Raw genomic sequence first — 21299 nt, 5'->3', positions numbered from 1 at the left:
TTAAAATGAATCATCGGTTACAATTGCAATAAAAGTGTATTTAGTATTATGTCCTTATATTCTTACAATGGAATTAACTCAAGAAATCATCAAGGACTAGTACATCAGAATCCAATCGATTCTGAGGTCCTTATAACGATTCGATGTATCCAAACATGCAGACATAGTAAATTTCTACACGCACACATTGGCAAACACTTACGAACTAAAAGTACAGACTAGGATAGACGTTCGATTTCGATTACAGGTATTAGTTCGACTTATGCTCTGTAATGCTGCTTTGGTAAGTTGATTCTCTCAGCTTCTACGTTGTTTCCCTTTTTTTCCTGGAAGCGACGTGGATTTAAAAGAAGAAGAAGCTGCTGCTGCGCCTCCTCTTGCTGCTGCACTTGTACATCCTCCGGATCTTCTGGATATCCCGTTGGCTGAAGCCCTCCCTTTGCCCCAGAGCAATGTTGCCTCCCTGGAAGACTCCGCCAATTAGACCCAAAAATTCCCTACGCCCCTGGCCAAGAATAAGGATTTTTTCGTCACTCTTCTTCTTCTTCTCGAACTTTTAAACTTTGTTATTTACAGTCTTTTTAGTGAACACGAAATGAAAAGTGAAATAATTAGATAGCCGTATATCAAGACATCGACAAGATTTGAAGCGATTACTTCATTGTACGCGGACAAAGGCATAAAAAAGGACTTATTTAGTTTTGTACGCGTCGAGGCATTAGCATTTATATGAGCTTCGTTAGATCGAACAGAAGATAGAGTTAATCGGGCTAAATCCCTTTTCTTGGCGCGTATAATACAGCGAATATAAAAGAGAAAAATCTGCAGGTTATTTCAGAAAAGCTCCAATGAAATTCCCAAAGCATTTGCATCCAAACAACAACAACAACAAAAAGCATCCTTATTTACTTACAAGCAAAGTGCGACACAATAGAAAGCAGAGATGCGAACAGAAGTTTCAATTTATCGTACACATCAAAGCCGCACGCACCCTCATCCATATCAGCCTCTCCCCCTCTCAGCGCTGCGGAGAAATCGAAACAAACCAGCTTGTCGCCTTTGTCACGCTCAACGAGCCCAAACAAATCCGGTCCCGGCGAACACGCCGGTCAAAGCTCTCGGCGGCAATTTCCCGACATCATTTTTTTCTCTGTCATCCTCTCACATACAGCCATGACACCTCCCCTAATCAGATTCAATCGACTACTTCTTTTCCCAGAACGCTCACTCAAGAAATCACCCTATATACCAGTGCAAGCTAGCTCACTACGTGATAATGGATGCACACGATAAGAGAAAAAGCCAGCGGCACACGCGAGGTAATATCCCCCGGGAGACTCGCTCTTATAGGATCTCTTATATGCCAGCGAGAGAGAGAGAGAGAGAGAGAGAGAGAGAGAGAGAGAGAGAGAGAGAGAAGGAGTTAGCGAGAAAAGACTTACCCTCGGGACAATAGTGGGCTGGCCGTTGCGGGAAAAGGCGTTGGCCGAGTAGTGCATGACGCTGCCGTAGTCGTAGCCGACGCCGAAGGCGTCCGTCGTGCTCCTCTGCGACTTCTCGAAATTGCCCTCGCGACCTTTAAGCGGATAACGGCGAGCCGTCAAAACGTTTCATTAGCGGTCGCTGAGGGTTATGCGCGCGAGCGCGAGAGAGTCTCCGTATATAGTTTCGGAGTTATGTGCAGCGCACCGCAAGCTCTCTCGCGGGGAAAATGCATATACCGCGAGGTATTACGCATGTGCAGCGCGGTTCTTCTTTCATTTGTATTCGGCGCTACTATTTCGGCTGTATGACGTCGCGTATCGCTTTATGAGGGATGCAGAAATCCGCGTTGTTTGGATATGCGGCTGATCCGCGTGCGGCCGAATTTCGAATGTGGGGATTGTAAAATTTGTATTCTGGAACGTTCAAACGCGCGCTGATATATTTATGGGCAATTATTGTATGATTGATTGGCCGGATGATCGAAGTAGGCGAAGCAGCTACCGCGTCAAAATTGAAGCGTCGCGCAAATGGGTATAATAAGGGGCTGGTTTTATGGTCGTAAAATTGCCCGTTAATGGATGCGATTCGAGGAATGGATTATATTGTACATTTTATGAGCGCGCGTTTCTATATATCTGAATATTGCGCGTCATTTATTATTCCCTTTTAAAAAGCAGCTCTTATGTGACGACTAATAATTTGAATAATGAAATATTTTTATTATTAACGAACACATTAGAGTCGCTCCAATCTCTGCTGTCAAAGAGTCATTAAAATTTAAGCATTGTTTTAGCCGTTCGAATGAGGGTCCGTAAAATCGCAAAAACTTCTTAACTGCCCTCGCTTTATTTGTGCAAACTTCAATTGGTTAAAGTTCTCCTCGAATCAGTTAATTGAAGCTTCGTTCTAATTGTCATTTTTAGTGTAGTTTGCTCCTCTTAATTACTCTTATCTCCGCGAAATCAATGTCAATCAACTCGGATTAAACCTCACTATTTTGTCGAACAATTAATTTATGTATGGTAGTTCAATACGATTGAGTTTTGTGAGCTGGAAGATACTATCGATTTTGACTGCGTCCTTGTGTCGAAAATAAAACGCGTCAATCAATTTGTAAAAATCCATATCGCGCATATTTATCGATGTAATCAAAATACTCGTAAAGAATATTATTCTATTTACAGAAAACATCCGATAACAAACGTTTATTAAATAAACCCATCCGCTAATCTTACGTGAGTAATATAATTACACAGTCCCAGACACACGAGTGCTATCCTCGTACTTGCGCAGTTCAGTCAACTCTGCTAAAAACCTTCCTTCAAGGATGTCCGCGAAAGAAAAACAAACACAAAAAAAAATCTCTCAACGATCCCAAGAACACTTTCGTTGTCCGTAAAAAAAAAATGCGTCATAACGTCATTATTTTTTCAAGCGGAGAGCGTAATGGCACTCTCGAATCCATATCGATATAACTAACGTCAATGCAAAGAGACTTATAGGAAAAAATACTCACCCGGCTGAATGTTGTGATAGTTGATTCTGACGAACTCGTCCCTCTCGTAGCGGCTCTGCTCGTGGAGGAAACCAACGGCGTGCATGAGCTCGTGGATGACGGTTCCCTTCTTGGTGACGCAGCCGGGCACCTGGAGGTTCACGTCCTGGGGACCACCGATGCGACCGACGCTACTCCAGCAGCCGGTGTTGCCGGCCGTGATGCGAATGTAGTCGGTTTCCTCACCCGTGTACGGCTTGAACTTGATGCAGGTGTTCTTGTGGTAGTCGGCCATCGCCTCGCGAATCAATCTTTGCTGCTGCTCGTCTGTGGGGGAATTTTATATGTTATGTGCGCGTAAGCAAGTTCGAGTAGTTTAAACAAGCATACAGTAGGCGAATTATCGGAATTTGTGTGCGTTCTAGATTCCGCGAATTTTAATGACTCTTGCATGCGCTATCGCGAATAGTACGTGCATTAAACGCGCTTGAATAAAGCATGATGTATGCGCTCATTATACATTATAATAATTAGTTAACTATACAAATTCCATGCTATGTATAATTACCTACCGCGATTTGAATTTTCGTTAACAATGTAAAATACTCACTGAAAAATGGGCTGATCATGTAGGGTACAACGCCTCCCGGCCACCTGGCAGTCTCGGCTTTGACACCATTGCGTCCCATAGACGCCGGATAGAGTATATCACCTTCGGCGTACTCGCCCAACTCCTCGGGATTGACGCCCATACCCTCGTGCCACTGGGCGACCTTCTCGCCGGTTTGGTTGTCCGGCAGGCCGTAGAGTTGACCCTCAAGGTGGGACAAGTGGGCGATCAAGCCGTTCGCGCTGTCCACCGAGTTGTCGAACACATCGCGGCTCTCGCGGTACAACGGGTAGAACGGCCAGGCTGAGCTTGTGGCCGATAGAAGGAGGACCGAGTAGAGAGCTCGTAGGACGATTCCGCGCTGTTCCATTTTTGCCTGTGTGGAAGAACATTATATAATTTTAGTGGAAAAATCCGTGTCTGGCCAAGAAGTGGTTCTAATCTTTGGGATAAGATAAGGAGATTTTGTTATAAGAATAGCTTCGATTGTTTAACTTGAATTGAAGTATGAAGTTGTTATGGAGGATGTATAGAGTATACATTGATTTTATTTCACGCGTCTATATTCGATTTGTTTTCTATTTGCGTGTACTTTGTAAAACCTTCTCGGTACATTTAAAAGTCAATAAATCCATATCGGATTGTGTGGAAGTCACACCAAAATTATAAAAAGAAAAAGCAGACAGTTAAATTCAGAAAAGTTCCACGCAACGCAAACGAATAATTTAATTCACTTTTAATCGTTAAAATAAATTTGTGCAAACAAATTGATTTCAAAGCTATACTCTGTAATAAATTTACAAGGCTTCGCGAAACTAATTAACTGGCCCTCGTAAAATTGAAATTAATTTTGAAAAAACGGCGTTTTAATTTTCAATTAAAATTCATTCAACCCCCTGACGCGCCGTAAACTCGATATTGTCGTCTAAAAGCGCAGACACTCTCTCCATGAATATAAAGTTCATTATAAAAAGTATAAAATACTACATCGAGTCAAAAGCTATAGAGCAACTCCGTTATACCTTACTCTTTAATATTATACTCCAATAAAGTACACTCAGAAATCGATCCGCTGCACTAATCGCTCGCCAACTTGTCCCGGCGACTAACTGACGAACTTCCCCTGGGCTCTCGCGACTTTATAGCCGAGCAAGAAAGAGGCCCCACCTTCGGTCCGATATAGCTGTTCGCCGAGGCGGAAGTATCGGGGCCAGCGAAGATAACCGCGTGAGCCGGCGCGCGCGACACTTGTGCGGCCGGAAACGTCAGCTTCGCGCGCGCGCGGATTCCCCTCGAAATATAAGTAATGCTTCGCTCCAATGTCAAATGTCCCTCTCTCGCGAAACCGATGCGCTGGACCCGTCACGACGATCACTTTGATATTATCCTTGTGCGCAGTTGTGTTTTTGGAATTGTGAATCATTCTCTGTATACACTAGCTTATTATAAATGATCATTGTTATATAGGGGAACAGTTGCGACAGATCGAGTTTTGAAATAGTTCTAATTGGCTGCAGAAGAATTCGAAATATAACTGCGACGATAAATAAAGTTCTCGATTGGCAAATCGGATTAACCTTAGCTTTGGCAAAAATCCGGAATTTACACCGACAATAAAAACGCGTTCGCCGCACTGCGTTTATATTATGTAGGGTAGCGTGTGGGTTAACGACATTCAGCAGGAATTACGCAACTCCTGTGTACTGGCTTTTGATATACAAACGCGGCATTCTTGCTGTGTCTTTTCAGCCAATTAAAGCGCAGGTACTTGTTTCTCTATGTGCTGACTAAGACAACACACAATTATTCAACAAAAGCTCAAAACAAACGCCAACACAAAGCAAAAAGATGGAAACTTTTCCCTATATTATCCACTTTCGCTCACTCCCTTATCCCCCCCCCCCCTCTCGATTCCCCCCATAGCACAAACACATAGACACGCGCAATCTGTCCGCATTGTTTTTTCCTGCTCCTTAATCCCCTTTCGGCACTTCCTACTTCCTAGATAAAAATAAGCCTCGGCGGTCAAAGCTGCCTTTGGCGCCGAAAACCGGTATTAATTGTCACGCGCGCGGTTCCCACAAATTATATCTCTCTTTCGGCAAAAGCCCCTCGTCTATTCGCGAAGACGAGCCGCGCGATTACTCATAGTCGAAGCGAGGATCTACACGCATACGTATACGTCCGCGTGGGGGCCGTGAATATTTATGCGGCTAATCGCGGGATTCGCCAAGTGCGCGCCGCGAGCATTGGTATGGTAATCGCTCCTGATGCGGAGAACAGAGAGAGAGAGAGAGAGAGAGAGAGAAAGCACTATGTGTGTGTGTATATTGTTCTGTTCGTTGAACTTGGCTCGCTGTTGCATAATTTACACGTCCGAGAGACGACGCTATTCTGCTTCAAGGTGTGCAGCGCGACGGACTGCCGCTGATGTACTATATGTTTACGGTCCTTCGCGGGAGATGCTGCGGTCAATAACACTTTTTTATGACGGATCTTGATGGCTGAGAATATATGGCTTTTAGACAGTCTCGACGTGGAAGTTCGATTTTAGAGGAAGTGCTTTTTCGAGTTTTGCGATTCACTGATGGTGCTCCTACATCTTACGGTCGTATTTTAATTTTGCAGGGATTTTTTGTGTATAACAGTAAAATAATAAATAGAGAGAGAGAGAGAGAGAGCGAGAGAGAGAGAGAGAGAGAGAGAGAGTCGTGTGGATTCAGGATATTATTGTCTACATATGCGTTACTGGTGAATCATACTTTTTTCGTCCCAGGAAATCGTTTATTATATTGATGCTGATTTATGTTATTGTTCCGTAAACGTTTACGAGTGCATTTTTAATGTATATATAAAGGAGTAACGCAAAACTAATTAATTATTAGTACTAAGTTTTCCGTTACACAGTATATAGGGTATTAATTAGTTGATCGTATTTTTTACCGATGCTTTTTAGTCTTTTATAACTTTTTAATATTCCTATTATTAAAAAGTTATAAAAGAGGAAAAAGCATCGGTAAAAAAATAAGGATAAACGCAGACGGACCGAACAACTAATTAATACCCTGTATACTATGTAACGGAAAACTTCGTACTAATGATTAATTAGTTTTGCGTTACTCCGAAGTTTACTTTTTGGGGAATACTTAGTACTCAGACGCTAGACTGTAAGGGAGGACTGGAAACGCGAGATGCAAACAAGTAAGTAATGGACGACAAAGTTAATTTGTCCAGCTAGCTGTGCACTTGTAAGATGTAATTTCCATTAAGGTATTGCATATAGCTACAAAACAAGATGGGAAAATTATAGGAAACTTACTGAAAGCGGATAAATGGAAAATTAACACAAGCATCGTATAATTAAGATTTGTCGCACTTTCATTTTGTAAATTATTATCGCGTTTTTCTCCGTATCTTATACTTCACATTATAAACTGAAAGCTCTACTAAATTATGTATGATCTCTATTCACGCAGGTGGAGTTTCGTTTATTTTTGTTCGTGCATTATGTTATAATGTACATGCAAACAATTGCTCTATTATGCATTCAACAGACTAACTGTAATGCTTATTATTGTTGTAATGTTCCCTCACAATAATCCTTACACTTTTAAATACAATACCTGTTTGTAGCGTCAGCAAAATATATTAATTAAAATCATAATTCAAAAATAATTCGCAACAACATTTAATCATTTTAATCGTTCATATTTATAGGCAGCATATGACAAGAATCAGAATGTATGTAGAAGTTACTTGGCAAATATAAAAAAAAAGTACTTGTGACTTTCCACGAGGAAAAGGAGTAACAACCTTCAGGATATTTTGTATAGATCCATTCCGTTGTTGAGTTCGTACTTATAGCGAGTGTCAAAGTGTTCGGTGCGGATCATTAGCGTCAGACAAGCTCTTAAGAGCTCAATGACCAGCTTTTAGGATCAGGAAGGACGATTGCATTCGCCTCTTTTCAGGTTTCGACGAGGAACATTGCACGTTATACAGGTACATACCTCCGAGTAGAATATTGAATAACATGTTTATCGCTGAATAAAAACAAAAGTAAAAACTGTAGAGTTTTCGTCAACAGATATTTTTCTTACTTTATTTTTTCTCGAGAAATGCGAAACTACCGCTCTGCGACTGCTACTATACTTACTGCCAGTGCAACACTTCTTTATCAGTCTCTACTCTAGCCGCCGGTGAGACTGGCACAAATGACCGGCGCATATTGAATTTCGTATCCGCAATAATACAGGTAACATAATCTATAAAATTATCAAGTTTTTCCAATTCTATCCTTCGTAAAACATCCTAATTTTCGAATAATTCACTCGTGGTAAACTTTTGCAGAGAATCGTTCACGTTCACCCAAAGAGGCCGCCTCCGGTGCCGGCATTATTCTCGATTTTTCTCTACCTCACTCTGATTTCTTCCCTCTTAGCTCCCAGGATCTCTCGCACTGAATTCAACAATTACCTCGATCACTATCGCACCGATACTGGACGCGGCTACTTCTCATTCTACCGCCTCGACTCCACCAAACCCTGCTTCCATTCACTTCCTATAGGAAGCGCTCCGCGATCACCACAATATGTCGTATGCGCAGCAACCACTATAGCCTTGCCCTCAGCCTCTATAATAAAAATCTCGTCGATTCTCCCGACTGTTCCTGCGGTGAAGACGTCGAAGATTTGAATCACGTATTCTGGGCATGCTCCCCTTCGACGCCCAACGCACTCGTCTCTTCTACTCTCTCGCCAAATGTAAACTCTTCCCTCCCTTTTCTATCTCTTTCTTTCTTCACAAGCCTCGCAATGACCTCGTCGATATACTTCTTCGCTTCCTCATAGACTGTGACCTATTTATATAAACCCTTTTCTTCATTCTCGGGCTCTCGAGCCGCCTTGTTCCCTGCGCGCCTCTCTGTCTCCCTTCCAATTTCAATTTCTATCCCGGCACGATCCTGCGGGCCGACCTGGCGACTTTTTATCAACTTTTTATTGTGCTCTCCCCACGAGCCCGGCAATTCAATTTAAACTATCCCGCTCTTCACTTACGCATGCGCTGCATGCAACAGTCTGTTAATGGCCGTATACAGACCCCTGGTGTGCCACTTAAACCACAAATAGCGATAGATAGAATCGTTCACCGACACGCTGCCACATAACCTTAAACCTCTTCTGTAAACACAGAGCGTTCCACTCTGCGATATTCGCCAAACGAAGAGAATTCGTGTTATAAAATAAGTAACGAAACTAGTCAAGATGTCCGATACTTGGTACGAAATCACCCAAGTCGTCAAAGAAAATCGACACGAATTGGTTCTCGCGGGCCCGGACATTTCCGAGAAGATAGCTTACAAAGGCCTTGATCCTACTCTCTTCAAGTTGGACGGAATCAATTATTTGAACATTAATCAAACGTGTCTTGAAGAGATTCCTAAGGAACTAGGGAAATTGCAAAATCTCACTAATCTTGTACTTCATTCGAACGCGATTAAAACGTTGCCTAGCACTATTGAAAATCTAACAAAACTGAAAATTCTTGACTGTTCAAGGAACAAGCTGGAAGAAGTACCATCGGAATTGGAAAATCTGCCGCAGCTGATGTCTCTGAATCTTAGTTTGAATCTTCTAAGCCACTTGCCATCCCAAATTTCTAACGTGAAGCTTTGCCTTATTGATCTGTCGAACAACAGGTTTGAATCCTTTCCTGATGTTTGCTACTCCGAGTTAGTACACCTTGCTGAATTAAAATTAAATGACAATATTATCAAGGAAATTCCATCAAATATATGTGTTTTACCTTCACTAAAACAGTTGGATTTGGGAAACAATCAAATTTCAGGTAACCTAATAATATTAAGTATTTAATTAATTAACGTTTGAGGATTGATGAAATATACTTAAGCAACATTATTATTTTCAGTTGTGCCAGGTGAACTAGCAGACTGTATCAAGTTGAAAGACCTAAATTTAAAAGGGAACAAGCTTGCTGACAAACGGTTATCAAAGCTCGTAGATCAATGTCGTATGAAACAAGTTTTGGATTATGTACGTCAACATTGCGTAAAAGTTGGAAATCTATCTTCTAGTACTAATGCAAAGTCAAAGAAAGGCAAGAAAAACCGAAAGAGTTCAGATAATGAAAACATTAATGCTCTGATAGAAAAAAGTGCTCATAAATTGCACATTTTGAAAGTTTCTGACAGTTATCCTGTTATAAAAGTCACAGAAGATGTAAAAAAAGTGCGAGCACATATTCTTGGATGCATTGTTAAAAATTTGGTGTTCACTGATGAAACATTCAAAAGGTTTATTCAATTGCAAACAAAATTGCATGAAGGAATTTGTGAGAAAAGAAATGCTGCAACACTAGCTACTCATGATTTTGATCTGATAGTTTCTGGTAAGTAATGTTGTTATTTAACATAAATATTAATTTGACTTGCTTTACATTAAGATTTGAAATTCACAGGTGATCTGACCTACACTGCCAAATCTCCAAATGAAATCAAGATAAAACCTCTTATGCGCTCAAAAATATACACTGGTGCTGAATTATTTCAACAATTGCAAACCGAGGCTGATAATTTGCGCAAAGAAAAAAAACGCAACGTTTACTCAGGCATTCACAAATACTTGTATCTTCTAGAGGGAAAGTCCGTTTACCCTTGTTTGTTAGATGCTAACGACCAAGTCATATCTTTTCCTCCAATTACAAATAGTGATATCACAAAAATGTCATCAAGTACAAAAACAATGTTTGTTGAAGTAACAAGTGCTCTTAATACACAAACCTGCAAGTACGTATAAAAAATTAAAAAGTAATATTTTATATGTCTAAATGTATAAATAATGGTCCAATCTACTATTTTAGGAAAGTTCTGGATGAATTCCTAAGGGAATTAGTTGTTCAAGGACTTGGGTGTGAAGCTAGTACTACTGAAAACAAATTCCATGAATTGCATGTTGAGCAAATAAAAATTGTTGATCTTGAGGGTAACATGAAATCAGTTTACCCTTCCAGAACAGATGCAGTTTATGAAGATCAAGATATAGTTGTAGTTCGAGACTAATAACTGCATTGAAATGTTTATGTGTGTATAACTTGTAAAAAGTATTTCCTAATATTTGTAATGTATGTCTATCTCTTTAAACGAAAATTTATAATAATTTATCAGTTCAAATAAGTTTTTTATACAAATAAGTAAGTCTGTTGAGGTATCTACCAGACATCATGGTTCCATCACACTTTTTTTTTTATCATATACATGAACAATATATTTCAATCGTATTTAAAACTTGTTTAGCAAAGCTGATCATTACTTGGTAAATATATTTTTTTAATGGTATAAATATTTATTTAAATATTGGTAACTGTAAGTACAAAAACTTAAAATACTACTAGGTGTGATTAGCTTTGTTCTCATGTAAAAATTATGTTCGATATTCTGTTCTAACTGAACTCTTATTTATTTTGAATAAATTTATTTTATACATTTCATCGAGTATCTTTTCATTAGTGCATAAATATTGGTTTAATATAAAAATTGAAAAATTATGTAAATGAATATAATTAAAATTATGGGCATTTTATCGATGAATTATCCAACCTATACATATAACTCTCGCGAGTAGGACAAGCAGCGGTTAAATTCAAATATAAGTAACATCGCGTTTATTCGTTTCCTCTCGTCTCATTGGTCTGATCGTGGAAGTATATATATAGGTAAGTATCTTACTCAGCTGATTTTGGCGCTGTTGTTGTGTTGTTACCCACGCATACCACCTTCCACCGACCTTTGAAAAAGTTTCTCTTTTCAAAGCCGAAGCCGGTCATTCTGTTCAGATGTTTTTATTTTGTACAAATACTTTCTAACCGTCTCTAACATCCTTTCCGTTGCTACAACTATATACGTGTTCAGTAACAAGTATAAGTAAATAGTTTCATCCAGAACAAAGAGTCGGTATTTCGCGCTTTTTCTCTCCATCGGCCTTGCAGTTACAAAGATATATACCAGTATAGTGTATGTCCTCCGTCTAAGTATGCGCTTTCAGTTCGCTAAAAGTACGATACTCGTACCTACCTTGCCTAAGTAGAAACATCAGGACAACGACGGGCAGACTCGTCAACTGCTCTTGAGGCGCCGGGGAATAATTACCGGATATTGTCAGAGAGTAGAGTAAGCGACGCTCGCGCGAATAACGACATTGCGATTTTCGAAGTCATTTGAATTTCTTCCCCTCTCTCTGTCCGTCTTTCTCTCTCGCAACTATAATACCACCGCCGCAACATAACATGCGCGAACGTTCAAAGCTGTAAAATGGCGCTGAAACGTGACTGGCAGTGAACGTGTGCGGATCAAGGGAGGATATCAAAATTCACACCTTTGAGGTTAGTTTTTTTTCGTTATTTATTTATTTGTCCGTTTCGACCGATGCACTCGTTGCTTTTCTATTTCGCTCCTTATGGTAAGGCTGCGGAGGCTTACCACTTGCTGGAAATAACGACCGAAATATTCTAATCTACGTCACGTTGCTTTATCAATAATGAAAGTATGCGAGATGATTTACTTATATATACACCCTGCCATTTTTGCAACGTTTAGCGATTTTTGTATTCTTAGTTTAAATCCGCAACTCTTTTGGTAACAAAGGCGGCGAGAATTTTATTGTTTCGGGGTGTATTTAGTTTAAAACGGGCCGCACGATTTCGTATTAGAAAATACGGTGGGAATTTTCTGTGGCTTTATGCAGTGAAGATTTTTTTTTCGCGAATCGTAATGACATATGCATCTTTACGTAATTTGTTTTGCTTGATTTAATGTTTGATGGTGATCATGCAACTTTTTAAATGCATTTCTATAGCGATGTGGATGAATTTTTTCTTAACATTTTATTTTGCCAATTTGCACAATGCTCTTAAATTATGAATCATCAAGTTATATTTGACACAAATGACTTTTCTTTATTTATATATATATATATATATATATATATATATCATGAAAATATTCTTCATAAGTTATTTTTTCAACAAAATGAAATATTTTCCATTCTACATTTCTAACAAAAATATGTTACTTCAATATTTCACCAAACCTAAAATAAAGTAAGTAGTATGAAACACAAAAAGTGTTAAAAAAGTCACTAAGTCTCTGCAGCGAATCTCTTCACATGTATGCTAAACTTTGTTTAAAATAGAAAATGATGTGTCAAAGTGAATATAATTTGGGAACAATCCACTTTGCATGGAAAACTGGGAACAAAGAAAAATTTAGTATAATAGAATAACCTAATCTTGCCTTAAATCTTAGTTAATTTCTTCATAATTAAGGTAATTTATAAAAAAAATTGATTAAAGATTCACTTAAGTACTTGGAAAATTGAATTAATCACATATTTTTGAGAAAGTACTTCAAAGATAACTTTTAATTTATATAGAATAGTTAGATATCTTATCAAAGATGCCTAAAATTAGTACAGCTTTATGGAGTCAAGTGTTTTGTAGAAAAATATAAAAAGCATCATTTAGAAAATTTACATTTGTTTTAGTAATGGGAGAAAAGCTATATTTTGAGTTAATTTAAAGCAAAATTAATCCATCAGTGCATATAAATCAATTTGCCTTTGAATGTACTTCTTACACAATGCTTATATAGTGACACAGGTTGAAATAGTAAATATTCCTGTATCTCTCTCTTTCTTTTATTTTATATTTAAAAATATATACTTTATTTTTAATTAAGTTAAATGCTTATGATGGTACAACATGAGAGAAGTATATTAAGTTGAAAAAATATGTATGAAAGTATTCACACTTTTTCAATTATTCTAAACAAAAACACAAATTAAGTAGATCCATATTTCATGATAAAAATCATGCAATTATCAGTAAGTTGCAAATAAACATTTTGTTCTAATTCAGATCTTCTCAAAGAAACTTCAGTCTGTAAATATGAAAAATTCGATGTCCTGCATCGATAACTCGAAACTAATTATAAAATTAACCCAGCATCAATGGCATACACTTAGGACATACAGATTTTGCTAAATGTTTGACACTGCTATACCGTGAAAACATAAGTTTTCATTGAATTGGATTCTGGGAAGATTGTTATGATCACATTCATCTTGACTAGCAAGTAAAAATTATCTGGAACAACTTTTATTTGGCTTTGCGTAATGCCTCTCGTTCCTTCACATCAATTATGCTTAGGTTGATACAAGCCACATAACCATGGAGTAGAGATAGCAGGGTTTTCACAAATGCTATTGGTGCTGACAAGTATACAACAGCTCTGAATAAACTGATACCAACAACTGAAATGAATAGAAGTTTACATTGAATAACAAATTATATGTACCATTCTCATTATGATGTTTAAACTAATTTCTGCTACATTGCTTTGTTGTACTTACATACAGGTCCTTCGGTAAAATGCAGAAGATACAGAGCTGCGTAAAATGCTTCATTGCCAGCACACATAAAGAATAGAACTTTACGGTTGGTGTAGTAGATGCTCATAATTGGATTTTCAGACATATCTACAAACTTGTGGCTTGTTTTTCCTTGCAGAAGGGTCCTAAAATAAAAATCACATTGAGCATCTAGTTTTAATCAGTCACTTGGTGATATCTCTCTTTTTTCCAAGGCAGCACAAACTTTTAGTTGCTGATTCTTCTCATAATTTGGTTTTATCTCATCGAACACTTACGTGTGTAAGTAGATCCAGTGGCAACAGATGTCAATAGCCATGCTAAGCTGGAACCAAAATGTGTAGTCCGGATAGAACTGTGCCAGTGTGACAAGGAGGCACATGGTACCAGCTCTGTCCGTCAACTGGTCCAGCATAGCTCCAAACTTTGTTCCTTGATTGAAGTATCTCGCTGCATGTCCATCGAATGCATCCAACAGGGCACTGGTAATGTAGCACCATGCTGCAACCGCGTAATGGGTTGGCATATAATAGAAGGATATCAGTGCCAAAATGACCCTTCCATAGCCTGCAAAGTCATGAAAAGTACATGAGAAATGTAGATACAGTTCATATTTTCAAATGTAATAAACTCTATGACTATTGACTGGGAAAGCTTATTATATAAAACGTTACAGCTCTCTCAAAGACTCAATCAATAAAAGAAGTCTTTGAAATGCTTTCCCGCAGTTATGTCCGCGTATATCTCTCGCGCTTATTGAAATGTATATTTTTAGCCCCCGCTTATTTAAACTTTGAGTGCACGTCCGATAAGAAAGCCCATCTTCCATCGTACACGAAAAATCGCACGCGCACTTTGACCCGCTAAACGTCGTCGTGAAAACAAAAAAAAACAACACTCCCCTTCCCCGCGACTTGACAGCCCTCCGCTATACCGTTGGCATACACACTTTATCATCCGCACCTCTGACGCAAAAAGTCCCCTGCTTGTGCAAAACTCACCGATAATATTCGGCACGAAGAGAAAGATGTTCTCGGTCTCCGTCATTTTCTCAGCGCTTCCGAATTGGTGCGTCGTCTCTGTCTCTCTTCTTCTGCGTCGACCTCAGGACTGGCTTCGCAACGGGATTATTTGTCTCTCTCTCTCTCTCTCTCTTACTCTCTGCGAACAGGCGGTCAGAAAAATAAGATGCGCTATCACTCGGTCAACGCAAGACTTGTGCACTGAGGCTGCCCTTATCAGAGCGATTTTTTCTGCCACTTAACCCGGCTCTATACTGGTACACTCATACTTACAGCCGGTGTTGCGATGCGTCCCGCGTTTTCGGAGCGATGAAAAAGAGAGAAAAAGAGGAGCGGAAGCGCACGAGTGATGATCGAGAGAGGAACCGTCGGCCGAGGAAGAAGCCGTGTTTCTGTCTGCTCGAGGCCCGCCTTTTACCACTGCGCGTTTCACGACTCGTTGGTGGAAGAGAGGCGGAAATGTGTCGGAGGAGCTGCGCACGCGCGTTCGCGGATTCCGAATGAGAACGTCAATGAATCGCTGGAATCGCTGCAGAAGACGCAGTTGATATGGCGTATAGGTTTGGTTATACCCGAGTGTCGAGGTATCGAAGCCGAAACGCCACGCGAGTTCTATCGATCTCGAGGGCCGCGAGTTCTAGCAGAAGACTTTGCCGGGGATTGCCTCAGGGCCGTATGTTACGTGGGTGTAGACTTGTGTACTTGTTTAAACGAGAGTAATGAAATGTTTGCTTTTCTATTGTGAAAAAGCAAACATTTCATTATAAAAACCCTTCGTTTTTTAATACTTTCGAATAATACACTTTGATCTGTATTTTCGGAAAGAAAAATTAAACAGTTTCTATCTCGATCAAAATTTATGTAGTTGTGTAGGTATGTGTAATAATCTTCGAACGTGCAAATAACGCGGCTCTTGCAATGAATCATTGGTATATATAAGTAGATAAAAACCGTGACGATCCTTACGTAATAATCCCGTTTTTGTTTAAAAAAAAATCTTCTCAATTTGAATTATTCATGTGCGGAATATTTAAACTAGTTTTACTGAATATTGCAAAATTTTTCAACAAATGTTCTATTTTATCATAAAGATAAACTAATATTTCTTTATGGTTTGATATAATAATTCGACGTCCAAGGTTACATATAGTTGGGAAAAGTAGAACACAGAATACGAACATATAATTATTACTTGTATTATACGTTTGATGGCTATTTACACTCTTCGATTACTAATTTGCAATACAACCATCGCAGCTGTATCGTGCTTGTGTCTCATTAAATGCGAACTGATGAACGACCTAAAATAAACAAACAATTACGCATGCCGTTTCATTATACAGTTATATTAATAACCAAACGTATAACTGCATAACGTACGCGTGATAAAAAATTATTTATCATATAGATCAGGTATTTTTTATGTTTTTCAAAGTTTTCTTTGAAAATAACGACTAATTTATTCAAAGAAAACTCAAACATTGAAACTTCAATGACTCCTGCGTATAAATGAAACGATGAATTTCGTTTTTAACTGAGAGTAAAACGTAGAGAACTTCACGTTTTTATTACAAAATAATCGTATTAGGTGCAGCTTTTGAAAAAACTCTACAACGAAAAGTTTTATACAGTAACTTACATAACGCAATTATCAAACAAAAGCAGAGAACACAGTCCTACATCGCATTTAACAAAGCGCAATGACGCTCATTATACTGATGAATTTAATCATTCAATCGTCTATTATACAATACACACCCGCTTTATTGTCAGCACCCTTTGTCCCACACACATTAGACGTCGATCTCGAACAGTTCGTCCTTAACAATGCATGCAAAATTCTCAAACCAAGTGATTACATTTCTCTTGAACAACTTTAAGTAGACTCAACCCCCCTTAACTTTCCTCGCAAACAAAACCCTGTAGAGAAACAAAGAGGAGCCGCAAAAGTAAGCAACTGTCCGTCGCGAACTTGTCGCGTTTATCTATTCATTGTATGCTCGCTCTCGTCGAGCAATCTCCATACAATGTGTCCGCGCGCGTACAGCCGGTCGTAAAAATCACTCGACGCGAAATTCCCAGGCGCAATTTATTTTCGTACTGTACATGTATATAAACACTGTGTCTTACACCATCCCCAAACTGTATACTTTCATTACGGCCCTGTCGTCTCTGTGCTATATATTCCAGCGCAGACGACATTTTCAGCGGTTATCCGCGCCTGCTCTCTCACCTACGTATTAAACACGTATACAATATAACCCCGGCGTTTCTTCCCCTCGGCTAATTTAGCGACGCGTCCAGCTCCTCACGCGCCCGCACCCACACACTCGCGCGCGCAGCGAGTCATTCATTCCCGGCTCTCGGAAGAGGGAGCTCCGCCGCGCGTGTTGTTATACGTATAGCCGACGCGGAAGTAAGTACCTGCGCGAAAATACATATAGGTATATAGGCGCTGTGTGCACCGCAGGGCTGCACAGTCGAGCGCCTGCAGCTGCGCCGAGTGTAATAATAAAATGCTCATCGTTATAATATACGAGTAAAAGTCGGCTGAATTTTTTTAGAGCGACATGGGTTTACCTGCGCGGCACTTCCGTCAAGCGTAGAGAGAGAGAGAGAGAGAGAGAGAGAGAGAGAGAGAGAGAGAGAGAGAGAGAGAGAGAGAGAGAGAGAGAGAGAGAGAGAGAGAGAGAGAGAGAGAGAGAGAGAGAGAGAGAGAGAGAGAGAGAGAGAGAGAGAGGAGAGAGAGAGAGAGAGAGAGAGAGAGAGAGAGAGAGAGAGAGAGAGAGAGAGAGAGAGAGAGAGAGAGAGAGAGAGAGAGAGAGAGAGAGAGAGAGAGAGAGGAAGCTTGCGTCGACGGAAGCAGCACAGGAGTAGCACAGGCGCGACGACGTCCCAGACATAGCTAATCGAATGGCAAAGAGCAACGCGATATAGACGCACGTGTGTGCGTGTAACTGTATCATCGCTAACAAAGAGGAGAGAATCTGTTTGTCGAACGTCGGCTTTGCAACGACGCGTGCAGCTCTTATCGTTAGGAGACGTCGTTATTTGTAATATACAACGTTCAGAAGCCGAGATTCGATAAAGCGCTTGGAAAGAAGGAGACGATAAACTCTGCATCAGTGTAACACGAAGGGGCTGTATTGTGTGCTATACAACGCGATCGATAAGCTGTCAACGACTGGCTTATTCGCGAGGACGATTTCGGGACCTACATATACATCCCGCGACGGATGAACCGTTGTCTGATGATGGCCAGCTGCCGCGGCTGCTATATATTCTATCGCTGAACGCGAGGGGTTGCCGCGCGCAGGTGTCGGCGGCTCTCGCAATTGTGTGTACGTATACGTTACGTTACTCCGCGGGCCCGGGAGACAAGGAGAAAGCTGATCCGATGTACTTTTGAAGAGGGTTTATAACTGAAAAAAAGTTCAATCGGAAACATCGAAGAACAGAGTGTCATCGCTGCCATGTGAACAAACTCGGAAACGATAAACTCCAACGAAAGTAAAGAAAAAGCTCGCGCAAAAAAAGCTCCGAAAGCCCGACGTTCAAAAAAGTGCATTCGCACGATGCTCGGCACAGGCGCAGATCGTCGCAGCGACCGTCAGAGTATAAAGCGTCGAGAAAGAGCTGCGAGAGTTAGCGCTCCCGCATAGCCAGAAGAAAACGCTACTCCGTCTCTCTGCAGCGGCACACTATTATACTCGTCGGGCTGGGCGCGAGTACCTATATAGAGAGCGCGTGCAGCAGCGGCGCAAATCGCCGTCGCAGTCAGTGTCGCGGGTGCGTGCGAAAAAGACAGACGAGCAGCAGTAGCAGCCTCCTCTCGTCATCTCGCGCGCGTATAAAGGAGAGAGAGTATATAGCTGGCGGTGCACGTATGCACACACACGCGCGCGCGAGTTCCGAGAATCCGAGCATGATGGAGACAAGAGTGCGCGGTATCGGCCGGGACGACGAGCTCCTCGTCGAGAAGTCAGCTCGGTGATCGTCGCGTCGAGAGCAGAAGCAGCCCAGCAGCAGTAGCAGCACCGGCCATCTTGGAAACGGCGGCACCCCGCGCCTCGTCGGTGCTCTCGACCGAAGGCCTCCTCGTCCTCGCTCTCCGTACCCTCGTCAAGGAGCTTCGCGGCGATATGAGGCTCGCGGCCTAAGTTCTCGCGCGACTCGCAGTCTTGCGGCGGGCCTTGCTGCGGTCGGCGCCGAGGAGAGAAAAATCGAGGCTCGGAGGAACGTGGCGCCGAGGCGCGATCATTACGGGCCTGCGCTAGCTCTCCGCTGTGTACTATATATACACACGAGGGAGGGAGTGAGTGCGTGTGTGCGGAGTGCGAGTCTCGTATCTTACCCCGTGTGCAGTGTCGTGGGATCGCGTGAGAGCGAGTCCTCTCTTTCGCTCGCTCGCCTGCACCCTTGTGTTTTTTCCTGCGCGGCCTGTGTGTGTGTGTTTTCGGCGAGCGCGAGGTGTAAACAAGCGCCGGACTCCACGGCAGCGGAGCGCACGCTGGGATCGATCGTTCGCGCGCGAGTGTTACACACGCACGCAGGGCCTGCATCGCGAAGAGAGACGACGAGCAGCGCAGCTATACTTCTCGCTCTGTCTGTCTCTCTCTTACCTGCGCTGCTCGTGGTGTATTATACGCACGATACAGCTCTCCTGGCTGGTTGCGTGAGTAGGTAGTGCGCGCTGCACGAGAAAAAAAATAGGAGAAGCTCCGCAGACGACAGACGGCCGGGAAGAGAGACAGAGCTGCTGGCCACTCGACGCGCGCGCGTCCAAAGTGAGGTTAGGTGTCTCTCTCTCTCTCTCTCTATCTCTGTCCCAGGAGGTGGAGGAGCACAGTGCGGAGATTCCGTGTGCATCGTGTGCGCGCAGCCGAGAAGGGCTCGAGTGTCGTGTATGTGTGTGTTTGTGGAGTAAGAGAAGAGAGGAAGAGGACTGCGCCAGTGCAGTGCGTCGGTTCGGGATGCGCGACGGTGTTGTCGACGGGTCGCTGATGCACGAGGAGCTACCGCCACCGTCGTCATCGTCGGCGGCCTCCCGATGACCTTGACTCGGTTTCTTCCCCACCCCGCCGGTGGCCGTTAGCCAGCAGCAGCAGCAGCAGCAGCAGCAGCAGCAGCAGTAGCAGTGGCAGCAAAAGATGCAGCCGTCGACAAGCAGCAGAGACTTCTCGCCGACGACCACTACTACGAAGACGACGACGATTCCCTGATCAGCTTCGTGCTCCCGTGTACATATCCGAATTTATGTGTAAAGCCCGGGCCGAAGGGAAGAGCCGCTGCAGTGCATCGTCCCGTATTGTCGAGCAGCCGAAGACTAGACAGAGAGAGACTCAACTTCAGACTGCGAGAGTGTGAGTGCGAATAGAGACAGAGACATCATTGAGCTGCTATAGTGATGACGAGCAGTAGTCGTAGTGATAGTAGTAGTAGTAGTGATAGTACTATAGTAGAAGACTGTGAGTGAGAGAGAGAGAGAGAGAGAGAGAAAAAAAGATAGCACACATCAGGGCAGCAGCCGCCGCCACCGCCGCCGCAGCAGCGCCGTGCTCGTCGTGTCGATCGCTATGAAAATGGCCCCAGGACCGGACCACCAGCGGCAGGAGCCCGTGGCACCTGACAAGAGCAGCGCCAGCAGCAGCAGCAACGCCTCCTCCTCGTCTGCTTCTTCTTCTGCTGCCACGGCAGCCGTGGCTTCGACCTCCTCCTCATCCGTTCCATCTACTTCGTACAGCTCCGCGCCGGTAGCGGGCACCTCCTCGTCGTTCTGCCCCAGCTCAACAGCGGCGATCTTCCTCGCGTCCGAAGCTGAGACTAGCGCTGCTGGCAACCAGGAGGCCGCACTGCCGATACTCAATAACGCTGCCCTCGTCGACAGCAAGCAGGTGATCAATGGTTTTTTCTTCTTTTCTCCTTCTTATCTCTGCGTGCTCTATATTGTGTTCCAAGAAACGGCATTCGTATTACTGTTCATTGGTATGTACATACATAGACACCGATGTGTCTGCGAATGATAGCTTCTGCCAAAACGAGAACAACTGCGAAAGCGCAACGTATATTCGCTTGAAAGCAGTTTGAGGTTAGGAAAGGCGTGACGTGTATTTCTCCAAAGAAATCTTTAGAAGGCAAGTTAAATCTTTGCTCAGCTTGATTTTGTTTACTTTTGTAGAAATGGTTTTATCTCTCGAACTTGTTTGCCTTGCGATTAATTGATTGATTGTACATACCAATAGAAA

At 42.0% G+C, this 21299-nt stretch overlaps 4 protein-coding genes across 15 annotated transcripts in view; 2 read left to right on the top strand and 2 right to left on the bottom strand.

Moving 5' to 3' along the window:
- Window positions 1-17: 17 nt before the first annotated feature.
- LOC100122881 (zinc metalloproteinase nas-13-like) lies at window positions 18-11982 on the bottom strand. 9 transcript variants are annotated; one of them, XM_031927756.1, is made up of 6 exons: window positions 11680-11900; window positions 11335-11587; window positions 3591-3966; window positions 3002-3307; window positions 1443-1576; window positions 18-505 (listed from the first exon to the last, which is right to left on the bottom strand). In XM_031927756.1, exons 3-6 carry the CDS (start codon window positions 3958-3960, stop codon window positions 344-346), a joined length of 972 nt encoding a protein of 323 aa, XP_031783616.1. In that variant the 5' UTR covers window positions 3961-3966; window positions 11335-11587; window positions 11680-11900; the 3' UTR covers window positions 18-343. The 9 variants fall into 9 exon arrangements, with proteins under 9 accessions (XP_031783616.1, XP_008216665.1, XP_031783615.1 ...); XM_008218443.4 differs by having other exon boundaries at window positions 18-463; window positions 11335-11982; XM_031927755.1 differs by lacking the exon at window positions 11335-11587 and having other exon boundaries at window positions 11676-11900.
- LOC100122893 (leucine-rich repeat-containing protein 47) lies at window positions 8431-11096 on the top strand. 2 transcript variants are annotated; one of them, XM_008218435.4, is made up of 5 exons: window positions 8691-8868; window positions 9148-9437; window positions 9519-9998; window positions 10068-10395; window positions 10470-11096. In XM_008218435.4, the coding sequence occupies exons 1-5, from the start codon at window positions 8855-8857 to the stop codon at window positions 10666-10668; spliced, it is 1311 nt and encodes a 436-aa protein (XP_008216657.1). In that variant the 5' UTR covers window positions 8691-8854; the 3' UTR covers window positions 10669-11096. The 2 variants fall into 2 exon arrangements, with proteins under 2 accessions (XP_001606500.1, XP_008216657.1); XM_001606450.6 differs by having other exon boundaries at window positions 8431-9437.
- Window positions 11983-13284: 1302 nt separating the features above from the next.
- Window positions 13285-20834, bottom strand: LOC103317958 (CDP-diacylglycerol--inositol 3-phosphatidyltransferase). The gene is made up of 5 exons (XM_031927757.2): window positions 15328-20834; window positions 15034-15193; window positions 14311-14599; window positions 14015-14178; window positions 13285-13915 (listed from the first exon to the last, which is right to left on the bottom strand). The coding sequence occupies exons 2-5, from the start codon at window positions 15077-15079 to the stop codon at window positions 13761-13763; spliced, it is 654 nt and encodes a 217-aa protein (XP_031783617.1). The 5' UTR covers window positions 15080-15193; window positions 15328-20834; the 3' UTR covers window positions 13285-13760.
- LOC100678715 overlaps window positions 18702-21299 on the top strand; it is a 25254-nt gene continuing 22656 nt past the window's right edge. The window contains exon 1 of one of the 3 annotated variants that reach the window (XM_008218430.4): window positions 18702-20948. In XM_008218430.4, coding sequence (XP_008216652.1) covers window positions 20631-20948 — 318 coding nt within the window. In that variant the 5' untranslated portion in view covers window positions 18702-20630. The remainder of the gene's footprint in view (window positions 20949-21299) is intronic. The other 2 variants (XM_008218433.4, XM_031927749.2) reach the window with 2 other exon arrangements.

This window comes from Nasonia vitripennis, chromosome 3, assembly GCF_009193385.2.
Source record: "Nasonia vitripennis strain AsymCx chromosome 3, Nvit_psr_1.1, whole genome shotgun sequence".
In the NCBI taxonomy this organism is placed as follows: Eukaryota; Metazoa; Arthropoda; class Insecta; order Hymenoptera; family Pteromalidae; genus Nasonia; species Nasonia vitripennis.
This window is presented reverse-complemented; position numbering and strand designations above follow the sequence as displayed.

What these genes read in the sequence shown, in the direction of transcription:
- LOC100122881 (XM_031927755.1), bottom strand. Translation starts at nt 3,960, where the DNA reads ATGGAACAGCGCGGAATCGTCCTACGAGCTCTCTACTCGGTCCTCCTT. An exon ending in CATGATCAGCCCATTTTTCA is followed by an intron (nt 3,308 to 3,590) that starts GTGAGTATTTTA and finishes ATTCCCCCACAG; the next exon opens with ACGAGCAGCAGCAAAGATTG. An exon ending in CTATCACAACATTCAGCCGG is followed by an intron (nt 1,577 to 3,001) that starts GTGAGTATTTTT and finishes ATCCGCTTAAAG; the next exon opens with GTCGCGAGGGCAATTTCGAG.
- LOC100122893 (XM_001606450.6), top strand. Translation starts at nt 8,855, where the DNA reads ATGTCCGATACTTGGTACGAAATCACCCAAGTCGTCAAAGAAAATCGA. An exon ending in GGGAAACAATCAAATTTCAG is followed by an intron (nt 9,438 to 9,518) that starts GTAACCTAATAA and finishes TATTATTTTCAG; the next exon opens with TTGTGCCAGGTGAACTAGCA. An exon ending in TTTTGATCTGATAGTTTCTG is followed by an intron (nt 9,999 to 10,067) that starts GTAAGTAATGTT and finishes TGAAATTCACAG; the next exon opens with GTGATCTGACCTACACTGCC.
- LOC103317958 (XM_031927757.2), bottom strand. Translation starts at nt 15,079, where the DNA reads ATGACGGAGACCGAGAACATCTTTCTCTTCGTGCCGAATATTATCG. An exon ending in CTTCGTGCCGAATATTATCG is followed by an intron (nt 14,600 to 15,033) that starts GTGAGTTTTGCA and finishes ATGACTTTGCAG; the next exon opens with GCTATGGAAGGGTCATTTTG. An exon ending in CACTGGATCTACTTACACAC is followed by an intron (nt 14,179 to 14,310) that starts GTAAGTGTTCGA and finishes TTTTTATTTTAG; the next exon opens with GACCCTTCTGCAAGGAAAAA.